This window comes from Talpa europaea, assembly GCF_964194135.1.
Source record: "Talpa europaea genome assembly, chromosome: 1".
NCBI classification, from domain to species: Eukaryota; Metazoa; Chordata; class Mammalia; order Eulipotyphla; family Talpidae; genus Talpa; species Talpa europaea.
Window position 1 is genome coordinate 104,774,491 of NC_140073.1, and position 14,476 is coordinate 104,788,966.

The 14,476-nt window shown below is 35.2% G+C and overlaps 1 protein-coding gene across 1 annotated transcript in view; it reads left to right on the forward strand.

The window, feature by feature from the left end:
* The window catches only part of LOC311186517 (sodium channel protein type 2 subunit alpha-like), a gene marked incomplete at both ends in the record, with an annotated part of 7,611 nt that extends 321 nt beyond the window's left edge, over positions 1-7,290 (forward strand). The window contains 4 exons of the mRNA XM_084257586.1: positions 2,068-2,209; positions 2,543-2,667; positions 4,105-4,375; positions 6,095-7,290. Of these exons, the coding sequence (XP_084113712.1) occupies positions 2,068-2,209; positions 2,543-2,667; positions 4,105-4,375; positions 6,095-7,290 (1,734 nt within the window). The remainder of the gene's footprint in view (positions 1-2,067; positions 2,210-2,542; positions 2,668-4,104; positions 4,376-6,094) is intronic.
* Between the last annotated feature and the right edge of the window lie 7,186 nt (positions 7,291-14,476).

Genomic DNA, 14,476 nt, shown 5'->3' on the forward strand with positions numbered 1-14,476 from the left:
AGCGCTCAACTGCTGCACCACCGGGGAGGCCGAGCACTTTTGATTTTTTTTTTTTTAAAGATTTATTTATTTATTTATTTATACAAGCACTGGGTACAGTCAGAAGTGCGGGAGGGTGAGAGAATTCACCAGAGCCAGAGCGGGGAGCAGAGCAGGCAGAAGGACCGAGGTACACTGCTGAGGGGAGCAGCGGGCGGCAGGAGAGGTCTGCGCGTCATGTGGGACCCTCCTGCAGTGGCCGGGGAGCAGCCGGGGATCGAACTGGCGCCGCAGAGGCTGCGGGCAGCTTCGCAACCCAGTGCTCGACCGCTGCACCACAGGGGAGGCCCTGATTTTTTTTTTATATATAATTTCCTTTCATTTAATTTCTCACTAAGAATGAGGAAGGAAATCTCATTTTAAAAAGAAAGAAAGAAATTGGCTTCTGGTATATTACCAGAACATATTATTTAAGTTCAAATGTTATTTCCCCAGTGCCAACAACTAGGTGGTAACTCAGAATTCCCAAATGATTTTTCTCTTCACTTTATTAGAGAAGAGAAAGAGAGAGAGAGAGAGAGAACCCAAGAACTAAAAGCCCTGAATTCTGTCTCTTTCAAGTACCATCAGGAATCCCAGTTATAGACTCTTTTGAATCATAAAATAACTTATTACTTGGGCCTCCCCTGGTGGCACAGTGGTTGAGCGCTGGATTCCGAGGCTGCCCACAGCCTCAGCAGCGCCAGTTCGATCCCCAGCCACCGGCGAGGGTCCCACAAAAATAAATAAATAAATAAGTAACTTATTACTTATTCCCACTCATTATGCTAAGGGCTTTCTTGGATTAACTCATTAATCTTAAATATTGGCTTTATTTTGCAGTTGATATTAACTCCATTTTATCATTTACAAAGATGCTTAATGCAGTAAGTGATAGAATAAGTTTTTGAAATCAGACCACAAACAGTGGGCCCTTAACTATTCCTGTATTTGTTTCATATCTATTTGATTAATTTTATTAATTTTACTCTTTCATTAGAAAAAAATCACTATCAGGTGGTGGTGAGAAGCAAAGGCAAGAGGGGACCCACTGGACTGTGGTGAAGGGTTACAGGTGTTTTGGTAGTGGTAGTGATGTGATAACACATCTGAAGAGTTGTGAACCTATCCTCTAAATCATATACAAGGTTGTAAACTGATGTTACTTTGATTAAAAAAATACAACAAAAAAAAAATTTAAATATATATTTTGTTGGCCAGAACCCTCTATAAATTGATTTTATAACATAATCATTACCTACATCCATTATCACCTGAGTTTGTTAACAAAGTGAATTAGAATAATATCTTTAATTATAGATTGTAGCCAAAGCTCAAATCAACTGTCACACTTTTTTAATATCAAAAGTGACTTAGACAATAGAGGCTATCATTTTCTAGGAAATGGTGTCTGCAGCTTACTTACTGAGTAAGATGAATTAATAGATTAATTTTCAGAAAGAAAGATCCTACCAACATACCTTTATTCACATGTACAGTAAAAATTCTAATCTGTCAGGAGTAATGTATAAGGGAACTCAAAGCCTTACACTTACCTATCCCTATAAGCAGAGCACAGTTCTAAGCACATTTTATATTTTAATATGATTATTCTCCCTTCTCCCCAACTATCCTTTAAGGCTTCTAACCTATTATTTCCATTTTAAGAAAGCTCAGTCAGAAAGAATAAATCTTAAAGATTTTAAGATAGAATAGTGTGAGTCTGACATCTCTTCTTTAGGAAGAGGAAATCCTCACTTTGTGTATATTTGGAGTTTTTGATTAAAATGGAAAGTGCATTCATGGCCTAGGTAGTTGTTGGGTAAAATCAGTTTTCAGACTTTTCTGTGAATTATTTTATTTTCTAAAACCAGTGAATAGTTTTGCAGTAATCTTCAACAAGCATGTTAGATTCAGTGTCTCAGAAGAGCTTCTGTTTAATGTTTGCCTTTTTTCATTCTCAGCTTTTGAGACATGCTTTGCAAATTGAAAATTCATTGATGTTCTTTTTATAAAATAAGTAAATTTGTCATCCTTCATATTTTGTAGGTAGAATTACAGCCCAAGTATGAAGACAATCTGTACATGTATCTTTATTTTGTCATCTTTATTATTTTTGGTTCATTCTTTACTCTGAATCTTTTCATTGGTGTCATCATAGACAACTTCAACCAACAGAAAAAGAAGATAAGTATACTAAAAATTCATCTTTGCCATAAAATGTGTAGTAAATATGTCACACAGTTCCATTTTTGCTCCAAAATTTGATCCCCTAATAAAATATAAAATTCAGAAATTATTTCGAGAGATTTCATTAGCTATAGGTTTTTAGATAATGGATAATTCAGATGGCATGTATTGATATTTCCATTATAGAAATATGACTGAATCATAATTTACATATTGAATATATGCATCTGTAAATTCAGATATTAACAATATATTGGAATATATTGTGGGAATAAATATTCATACAATTAATAAGGTAGAATTTATAACTAACAAAGAACATAATTGTAACTAGTTTTGCTTTCATTTCTTTACTTTGGAGGTCAAGACATTTTTATGACCGAAGAACAGAAGAAATACTACAATGCAATGAAAAAACTGGGTTCAAAGAAACCACAAAAACCTATCCCTCGACCTGCTGTAAGAATAACATACTTATATTACCTATAACAGTTATCTTACCTGTCACTTTTATAGCCTGAATTGCTATATAACAATATTTTTGTGAATTTGAAAAAGAAAGTTTTACCCTAGCAATCCAACTAGCTAAAGTATTTGTATTTAAATATACATAGTATGTGTAAATGATATATTTTATACAGATATATACAATATATATAAAAAGAAAATTCAAACATATGCCAATAGTATTACAGTGATCTCACTTTAATAATGTAGAAAAGAAGATGTATACACACACATATATGGCATGAAAATATTGAATGTTCTCAGAGTGACCGATCGGGATAATTAGAACATCTAAGGTCTGTCCCATTTCCTGTCCAATTCTGCAAATTAGATGGAAACCTTAATTAAATAAGTGACAAAAGTTTTCTTCTGGTTTTTAAAAAACGTATATTTCCCTCTACCATCTTGCCCTTAATCCAATGACATCATTCTTTTTATGACTTTTATAAATAATCAAATTTTATTCCAGTTTATTCCAACAGCTGATGGTTCTTTTTGGTTGCTGCAGAGAGTTGTTTTCAGGATGTTCCCCATGTTCTTCCATCACTGCTGAAGGAATAGCTCAGATATTCAATCTCAGAACTCCTCACCCAAAGTGTATATGATGCAAGGCAATTTGATGAACCACAGGAATCATGACTTTATAACTCCATTAGTGACAATATAAAACTAGCATTCTCAAGATGGCCAGGCTCACATTCAGTTTGTAAGTTAGGTAAAAGCTCAAAGAAAGTAGCTAGCTATATTGGATAAAATAGAAGGAAATTTGATCCTAGTCTTTGAGAAATAATCAAATCTGAATGGATGGAAGAAAAACATATTAAGGTCCCTGTATGAGAAAATGTGTAGTCCAGATCCATGGAAATAAATATTTTAGTTGACAAAATATTTTTTGATTAGTGAGTAATAGACACAAGTTTTTCTGGGTTAATGTGTCAAGGTTGCCAGTATGAGTCTGAAGAAACTGATCTTAATTAAATATACAAATGCAATATAGTTAAAAGGTTTTGGTAGTGAAAAAAAGATAAGATTTTAGAAACTAGTATGGGAAAATGCCAGAGAAAGGATAATACTAGCTCTTAGACAGGAAGATGAATCCTCCTGCACGAGAAGATGAGTCCATGATAGAGTCCTATCTGGCATGCCATCACGCAGATGAGACTACACACAGAAAGTAAACGAGTTATTAACACAGAATCTTGAGCAGTATAAATAAAGCAAATACACTTGAAAACAATTGGCTATTCCAATATACAAATTTCCTTCCAAGTAGAAAACACAAAGATGACTTGTTTCTATAAAAGCTGCACTTTCAATTGCTGTTGAAAATCAGTTTAATGGAATATCTTTTGAGTTTCTAAATGAACTTTTATGTATTCTCTGTTCCAGAACAAATTCCAAGGAATGGTCTTTGATTTTGTAACCAAACAAGTCTTTGATATCAGCATCATGATCCTCATCTGCCTCAACATGGTCACCATGATGGTGGAAACTGACGACCAGAGTCAGGAAATGACAAACATTCTGTACTGGATCAACCTGGTCTTTATTGTGCTCTTCACTGGAGAGTGTGTGCTGAAATTAATCTCTCTTCGTTATTATTATTTTACTATTGGATGGAATATTTTTGATTTTGTGGTGGTCATTCTCTCCATTGTAGGTAAGTCCACAGTTCAAGTAGCTAGTAATGGAAATTTCTGTTTTAAAACATTAAAAATGAGACCTCCCCCGTGGCGCAGCGGTTGAGCGCTGGACTGCGAAGCTGCCCGCAGCCTCTGTAGTGCCAGTTCGATCCCTGGTCGCCGACGAGGGTCCCACATGGCGCGCTGACCTCTCCTGCCGCGTCCGTCTGCCTGTTCTGCTCCCCGCTCTGGCTCTGGTGAATTCTCTCACCCTCCTGCGCTTCTGACTGTACCCAGTGCTTGTATAAATAAATCAATAAATCTTAAAATAATAATAATAATAATAATAATAAAACATTGAAAATGTTTTCAACTCATCTTTCTCATTCATTCTGAATATTCAGAGAAAAGTCTAATAGTCTACTCTAGCTTGTCATTTCTCTGCATGTTGTATGTGAAATGATATGTACCCAAAAAAGGGATTACTGATTTTTCCATTTTCCTTTATCATCTCGTCAAAAAACAGAATCTATATTTTGCATGTTTTTTGTCCTCTGTTTATTCCTATATTATAGGCAAGTGTTGCTTTAAAAGAACAGTTCACACACACATGCACATATATATCATTAACAGTAGTCCAATAGTCCATAAATAAGATCTCCTTAATAATCGAAATAGTGTGTGTGTGTATCTGTAAATCCACAAACTAATTTTCATGTTATCTTTGGGTTCCCGTAGTTTTCCATGGTTTGTGATACTCTTTTTCAGAATAGATGTTTTGTTCAAAAATCTAAAACAGATTCATTATCATCAATGCATATTAAGTGTGTATGCATAAGTGTGTATGCATAAGATATTAAATGTGGTGCTGAAAATAAAGTGATTCAAGACAAGATTCTGCCTATATGAGGAATGTGAACATGTAGAAAGAGAAAAATGTATTCCACCATTCATACACCTTGTTAGGTAAAAGAGAACTTTAATACAATGTGCTATTCCATTTGATCCTAAAGAGAGTAGAATGAGCATGTAATATAGTGGTCAAGGAATGAGACTAGAGGGTCATACAGACCTCACCTGGGAATCCCGTATTTCTGCTACTTACCAGCTCTGTGACCTATAGCAAGCTACCTCTCCAATTCCTGGTTTTCCAAGAAATGTTTATGTAAATTGTTGTCAAGGGGATTAAATTTGATTATGTAAGTACATATACTTAGCATATAGAAAAATTATTCAATAAATATTAAACTTAACAACAACCAGAAAAGTAGGTATGATCACCATTTAGTCATGCATAAAATCAAGAACCAGGATTCCCTCCTAAGTATGTCCATCTCAAAACTTGGATTCTCTCTTCTGCATCATTGGGCCATCTCCCAAATAAAATGTATCATAGTCCTCTCAAGAAGGATAAGAATTCTCATATTTCCTAACCCAAAGTCACATGCTTTACCCCTTGGTTCTTCTGCAAATACTGGCACTAGTATTTTAAATATATGAATCCATTTCTGTGCTTAGCTTCCCTATAGATTATGACATCTTTAGACCTTTTCTTGAATTAGGAAAAATGACCATTAATATCTTTAGTTATTATAAAGTTGTTAATGTTATAATAATAGTTTCATTTTGCTGAACTAATATACCTGATTTTCATAGCCACATTGTGTGAAATTAGTGATTATCATAGTAATGGAAATTTTCCATTGATGCTATTAAATATATCACTGTTTTTGTTATTGTGTCTTGGTTTTCCATAGGCATGTTTCTAGCTGAGCTGATAGAAAAGTATTTTGTATCCCCCACCCTGTTCCGAGTGATCCGCCTGGCCAGGATTGGCAGAATCTTGCGTCTCATCAAAGGGGCCAAGGGGATTCGCACTCTGCTCTTTGCTCTGATGATGTCCCTTCCTGCGTTGTTTAACATCGGCCTCCTGCTCTTCCTGGTCATGTTCATCTACGCCATCTTTGGAATGTCCAACTTTGCCTATGTGAAGAGGGAAGTGGGAATTGATGACATGTTCAACTTTGAAACCTTTGGCAACAGCATGATCTGCCTGTTCCAGATCACCACCTCTGCTGGCTGGGATGGATTGCTAGCACCGATTCTCAACAGTGGCCCTCCTGACTGTGACCCTGAAAAAGATCACCCTGGAAGCTCAGTTAAGGGAGACTGCGGGAACCCATCTGTTGGGATTTTCTTTTTTGTTAGTTACATCATCATATCATTTTTGGTTGTGGTGAACATGTACATCGCTGTCATCCTGGAGAACTTCAGTGTTGCCACTGAAGAAAGCGCAGAGCCCCTGAGTGAGGATGACTTTGAGATGTTCTATGAGGTTTGGGAGAAGTTTGACCCAGATGCCACCCAGTTTATAGAGTTCTCCAAGCTCTCTGATTTTGCAGCTGCCCTGGATCCTCCTCTTCTCATAGCAAAACCAAACAAAGTCCAGCTCATTGCCATGGATCTGCCCATGGTCAGCGGGGACCGGATCCATTGTCTGGATATCTTATTTGCCTTTACAAAGCGTGTGTTGGGTGAGAGTGGAGAGATGGATGCCCTCCGAATACAGATGGAAGAGCGGTTTATGGCCTCGAACCCCTCCAAAGTCTCCTATGAGCCCATTACCACCACTTTGAAACGCAAACAAGAGGAGGTGTCTGCTATTGTTATCCAGAGGGCTTACAGACGCTACCTCTTGAAACAAAAGGTTAAAAAAGTTTCAAGCATATATAAGAAAGACAAAGGCAAAGAAGGTGAAGGAACACCTATCAAAGAAGATATCCTCATGGATAAACTAAATGAGAATTCAACTCCAGAGAAAACCGATGTGACACCTTCCACCACTTCTCCACCATCCTATGATAGTGTAACCAAACCGGAAAAAGAAAAATTTGAGAAAGACAAGTCAGAAAAGGAAGACAAAGGAAAAGATATCAGGGAAAGTAAGAAGTAAACAAGGAAGAATATTCCACTTTGTGATCAATTGTTTACAGCCTGTGATGGTGAGGTATTTGTGTCAACAGGACTCTCACAGGAGGACTATGCCAAACTGACTGTTTTTACAAATGTATACTTAAGGTCAGTGCCTATAACAAGACAGGGACCTCTGGTCAGCAAACTGGGACTCAATAAACCAGAGAAACAGCGTGGACAGGAGGTTTCTGTTTTCACAACCAGCTGACACTGCTGAAGAGCAGAGGCGGAATGGCTACTCAGACTATAGGAACCAATTCAAAGGGGGGAGGGAAGTTCAATTTTTATGTAAAGTCAACACGTGACACTTGATAATAGTATTTGTCACCACTGTTTATGTTTTAACTGCCACACCTGCCATATTTTTACAAAACGTATGCTGTGAATTTATCACTTTTTTTTTATTCACAGGTTGTTTACTCTTATATGTGACTATTTTTGTAAATGGGTTTATGTTTGGGGAGTGGGATTAAAGGTAGGGAATTCTATGTTTCTCTATTGTATAACCGGATATATTTTAAATGAAGGCATGCTGCATTCTCATTCACACATGGAAAAAATCATATCACAAAAAGGAAGAGTTTACTTCTTGTTTCAGGATGTTTTTAGATTTTTGAGGTGCTTAAATAGCTATTCGTGTTTTTAAGGTGTCTCATTCAGAAATCTTTAATGTGCCTGTAAATGTTCCATTGAATTCGCAAGCATTAAAGAGTTGTTTTATTTTTACATGCTCCATTATGTGTACATGTATATATGTATATATGTATATGTGCGTGTATATACATATATACATACACACACACCATCACCTAGTCATTTGGAGTTCCAGCAGCATGATTACAACATTTTTGATAAGTGTCCTTTGGCATAAAATAAAAATATCCTATCACTCCTTTCTTAGAACATGAATTGACCAAAAAACATCCCCAACCACCACTTTATAAAGTTGATTCTGCTTTTTCCTGCAGTATTGTTTAGCCATCTTCTGCTCTTGGTAAGGTTGACATACTATTTGTCAATTTAAAAAATAAAAGTCTGCTGTGTAAATAGTAATTTTACCCAGTGGTGCATGTTTGAGCAAACAAAAATGATGACTTAAGCACAGTATTTATTGCATCAAATATGTACCACAGTAAGTATAGTTTGCAAGCTTTCAACAGGTAATATGATGTAATTGGTTCCATTATAGTTTGAAGCTGTCACTGCTGCATGTTTATCTTGCCTATGCTGCTGTATCTTACTCCTTCCACTGTTCAGAAGTCTAATATGGGAAGCCATATGTCAGTGGTAAAGTGAAGCAAATTGTTCTACCAAGACCTCATTCTTCATGTCATTAAGCAATAGGTGGCAGCAAACAATGAGGAGCTTCTTGCTTTTTATTCTTCCAATCTTAATTGACCCTCTATGGTAAAAAGCCCGACTGTACAAACATGTTGCAAGCTGCTTAAATCTGTTGAAAATATATGGTTAGAGTTTTCTAAAAAAAATATATAAATACTGTAAAAAGTTCATTTTATTTTATTTTTCAGCCTTTTGTACATAAAATGAGAAATTAAAAGTATCTTCAGGTTGATGTCACAGTCACTATTGTTAGTTTCTGTTCCTAGCACTTTTAAATTAAAGCACTTCACAAAATAAGAAACAAAGACTAATAAGCTGCAGTGTAGGTTTCTGCTTTTTTATTAGTACTGTAACTTTGCACACATTTCAATGTGAAACAAATCTCAGATTGAGTCTAACGTTTATTTGCTTTCAAATAGTAATGCCTTATCATGAAAAGAGACTTTAGGAAAGATCACTTGATATTCTTGGCATTGCTTGAATCAGATGTTTCCGCCTAGTCTTTTTATTTAGTAAATCATCAGTTGTTTCCAGTGTTTGTTTACTCAGATAGAGCTTATTCTTACTGACCCATATGACATTAGAACTGTATCAGATATGATATGGAATTGAAGCTTTCTTTTTTTCCACAAAACTAGGTAGTGAAATTATATTACCAGTCACAGCAAAACATTTTGTTTCTTTCACAAGCAACATTAAATGTAGATTCTTTATACTAAAGCTATTGACTTGTAGTGTGTTGGTGAAATGCATGCAGGAAAATGCTATTACCATAAAGAACGGTAAATCACATTACATTCAAGCCAAAAGAATAAAGGATTTGCTTTTGTTTTTGTACTTAATTGTTCTGTCTTTGTTTCTATCTTTGAAATGCCATTTAAAGATACATTTCTATCATGTAAAATGATCTATCACAAAAATGTAAAGAATACACATTAAAGATAATAATTCATCTTTAAATTTTTTCACAGAATGGAAATTAATTAAGAAGAGTGTATGAATATCTAGTTTTAATATTGGCAAAAAACCTAGATATAGTAATGGGTAGAGTAGTGGAAAGTTATGAAAATTAATAAAAAATTGACTAACATTTTTAAGTTGTGCATCCTTTCTCCTGCCGTTCTACCTGTGTTTTGCCTTTCTCTTTCCCATTTTTATTATCCCTGTGTATTCTTGATCTACTTTTTATATACTTTTGCAACTCTTCCTTGGGTATTTTTCATTCAGGATATTCCCCTTCTTTTCGTTCTTCTGTTTACCAATTATATCTTATTTATCACAGTCTGTAGACAAAGAATTTTCACTTAGACCCCCAGTAATTTGTCACTATAAAAAGTGCATATAGTGTGCCTAATTCATTTCTACAATTCCCTTGGCAAAAATCTAAGTGAGCTTACATGTTAACTCTTCATGATATGTAAACATGATTCCCAAAGAACACACATTTGGTTTTCCATTCAATTGCAACATGTTTGGAAAATGGACATCAATTTGATTACATATTAGAAGTACCTGAGAAGCATTAAAAATGTCAATTGCATGGACAAAGATCAAATGGATTCAACTCATCTTCAAGGGTGAGACTTCAGCATCCAATTTTTTCAAGGCTCCCCTTTGATGCTGATTCATAATGAAAGTAGAGAGTCAATGAGTAGAGAGTCTTCTTACCCAGTAGGAAAAAATTATTTTACAGAAAATGCACATGTCTCCTTCAGATCTTCATTATATAACTCATCGTGTACAAAAGTTTAACTTGTAGAGTGAGGGATTTTTATCTTGTAGTGTGGTATTAATCCATTTTTATCAGAAGTTCTCTAGCAATGTCATTGGTGGAAAGGAAAATTCTATCAGAGTAGATTCTCTTTCTCTATCTCCCTCTCTCTCTCTCTCTCTCTCTCTCTCTCTCTCACACACACACACACACACACACACACACACACACACACACACACCCCATGTCACTCAAATCAACTCTACTGTATACTAGTTGATTATTGGAGACCAGGAGAAGGGGTTTAGAAAGCAGGATGAATTTATAAAATGGCCCCTCCCGTGACTCCTACATACTCTCTTGTGTAAGAACCATTAATCTGAGCCAGTGGAAGGCACCTGGCATTGGTCACCATAGACACATTCAATTTGTCATTATCAAGTCACAAATCCAAACAGGAAAGACACCCATCTCTACTTCTCCCTTGTTCGTGACCTCTCGCAATCACTTGTTTTTTCTTAGTTCTGTATAATATAGATGAATTTACAAGGAAAAGGAAGAAGCCAAAGAGAATGGTGATGAGAAGAAAGGAAGAAAAAAGGAAAAGAGAGGGGAGAAGGTAAAAAAAAGACTAGTCAAAGTAGAGGAATGACAAGAATGTGAGCAATGGGTCTACCTCCCATGATTAATAGCTTCTGAAAGAAAAGTCTTGCTGTTAATATCTACAGCAATGGTGGGGGAAGAGGAAAGAGGTGGGAGATAAAGACATTTTGCTTAAGTATCAGCAACACAAACATCTTTCTCCTCTCATTTTTTTTTAAAGAAAAATGCATAGGAAGAAGGTGAAAAGGACACTATGCAAATAAATAATACAACAATTTAAAAATAGTGGGGTTTCCCCCTTTCATCTGAACTAAATAAACATTTCAGTGTCTAGTACATGTTATCTTTGTAATAGAAACTGAGAGATCAAAGAGGAACATAACTGTCCAAAGAAAGTTTATTGCCAGGGCACAGAAATTTGGGAGTCATGCTAAAAAGTCGGGAATTTATTACATTGGCAATAAGGAGTGATTGATGAGTCTTGAGTAGTAAAATTGCCCATTTAATAAAATCAAATCTCTATATCTATTAAATATTAATAATGCTGCAGTGCCCCCTTTTTGCTACTCTTTTACAAATCTCATTTTTCCATTTAATTTTAAAGATGGCTGCATTCTCATACCCTAGCATAAATACTTTTTAATGAATTTATCTAAATATTTTTTTAAATCCAATCTGACATTCTGTTAATAGCCTATCTTGGTATGCTTATATTTGTTATCCACGAATACATTTGATTTTTTTCACCTCATTTTATCCTTTTTAATTTTCAAATTTTTTCTTTGTTTCTCCCTTCCATTCTTGTCCCCTTTGTGCATTAATTTTCTTTGCTTCGTTTCCCCCATTTCTTGTTTAGGAAGGTACACCACATCTTCCTTCCTTTACTCGTGTTTCTTTTTATAAGTGATTAAAATTATATTTTAACTTGCATAGTTAATTATTAAAATATAATCACTAGTTGTACCCATTCATAGAACAACGAAATTCCCAACACTGCATAGCTTTTCCACAACTTCTATTATTTTTGTCTACTATTTTAATTCTACATTGGTGATACCCAACAAATTAAACAGTATTATTGTGGATATGTATAGGCAGTGCTTATTTAGACTTACTCACATGTAATTAATTTCTTTCCCAAATTTTCTTCTGCTTATTTCATTTTATGTTCTATTTCCTTCATGAAATATATATGTATCTGAAGGATTCTATTAGTAAGATATGTGGGTAGCAAACTGCTTTAGTTTTCCTGAAAATTATTTTAGCCATAATTTTAATACAGTAGCTTAGATTATAAGTATCTTGGTGTTTTCAAAATTTTTTAGTCTAATTACAAAATCCCTTTTATTAATCTGACTCAGAATTTATGCTAATGAAATTTGAAAATTCACATCTTTAGCAATATCTTTAATTCAAACTGGGAAAATTTCAGCTTTAGCATTATAAATATTTTCTCACCTCATATTTTTCTATCTTTTCTATATTACCCTCTGAAGGTAATATGTTGGAATTTCTAAACCTTTCTTCCATGTCACTTAATATCTCTTTCCCATTTTAGTGCTATTATTCCCAGTTAATTTTCTGGTCTGGGTACCAAGATAATAATGGTTGATTTTAAAAAAAGTAAGAAGGGCCTCCCTGGTGGCGCAAGGGGTTAAGCACCACACTATGAAGCAATCCACAGCATCTAAAACATGAGTTCGATCCAGACCGGCCAGGGAACAACCCACATGGCGAGGCAGACCTTTCCTGTCTCAACCGCTGCTCCCCTCAGCAGTTTATTTCAGTCAATCTGCCTGTTCTGTTCTCCGCTCTGTCTCTGGTGAATCCTCTCACTCCCCACCGCCCCAACCCCGCATCTCTGGCCTGTGCCCCAGCTCTTGTATTCATAAATAAATAAATCTTTTTTTAAAAAAAAAGTAAGAAATACACATTCCTAAAAATAATTTTGTAAGACTGGAATTATTTTACTTAGATATTGATAAAATTCAATTGTAACAGCACCTGGAAATTGAGCCTTCTTGATTGGACAGTTTTTATTAACAGATGTTAATTTCTTTAATATGTATAGGGCTACTAAGACTTTTCCTTTGGGGAGAACCTCCCTGGTGGCGCAGGGCTTAAAGTCTCAATGCTATCAAGCTATCAGCAGTCACTGCTGCATGAGTTCCATACCCAGACAGGGAGCTAACCCATATGGCATAGCAGACCTCTCCTGTCTCACCCACTGTTCCCCTCACCAGTGTAGTTCAGTAGATCCACCTTTTCTGCTCCCCACTCTATCTCTGGTGAATCCTCTCACACACACCCCCACCTCTGGCCTGCACACCAGTTCTTCTACACAAAAATGAATTAAAATAAAATAAATATCTTGCAATAAAGGAATAATTCTTTTTTAAAAAATTGGGATTTTTTCAGGGATTCCTGGTGGCACAAGGGGTTAAAACAACCTATGAAGCTATCCACAGCCACTGCGGCACAAGTTTGATCCCCGGCCAGAAGCTACCCACATGGTGCAGCAGACCTCTCCTGACTTGCCTGCTTCTCCCCTCAGCAGTGTATTTCAGTCAATCTGCCTGTTCTGTTCCCCACTCTGCCTCTGGTGAATCCTCTCACCCTCCGCACCTCTGGCCTGTCCCCCAGTTCTTGTATGCATAAATAAATAAATCTTTAAAAAAAAAAGGATTTTTTTATTTTCTTGATTATTTATCTAGGGGTTTAATTTTATTAATGTGTTCAAAAATCAGCACTTGGTTTATTGATTTTCTCTACAGTTTTTCAGTTTTATATTTGATAGGTGCTCTTTTGAATCATTGCAGCCATCATTTACGTTTCTTTCTTCACTGGACTGCCTGAACCAATTAATGCTAAAGATGCCTCATAAAATTTAGCCTTGTTTGCTTTCTGATATGAGTTGAAGATTGTAATAATTCACTATTAAATATGCTGTTTTAATAGTTTCCCATTATTATCACTTTAAAGAGAATCCCTTCAGTTCCTAATTTTCTCAGCATTTAAAAAAAATAAATGCATCCTTAATTTTATTAAACTTTGTATTGCTACTTATTTAGACAATCATATTATTTTTAATTTTGATATTGTGGTAAATAATATTTATTTTAGAATATTAATTCCTAATAATTTCCTGAAAATGAATTCAATTTGATCATTTGCATAGTCAGTTTCATATAATGCCTTACATTGTTTCATATCTTCATCCATATTTGTTGAAGAGTTTGTAAAATTTCTTCTACTTTTTCTTTCTTTTATGTGATTGTTAGGTTATGATCATAAGTTTATGTTGACCTATTAAAATTTTGGGAAAGATTTTCTTTTGTTGTTGTTGTTCTTTAGGAGAGGTTGAGTAAGATCATTATCAACTTTTCTTTAATTATTTGAATATAGCTAGTGAAGCCTTCTGGGCCTCAGTTTTTTTGAGCACATTTTTAATTATGTATTTTCTTCAACAGATTTGTTATTTCCTCTTGTTTCAGTTTTCATAACAGTTTTT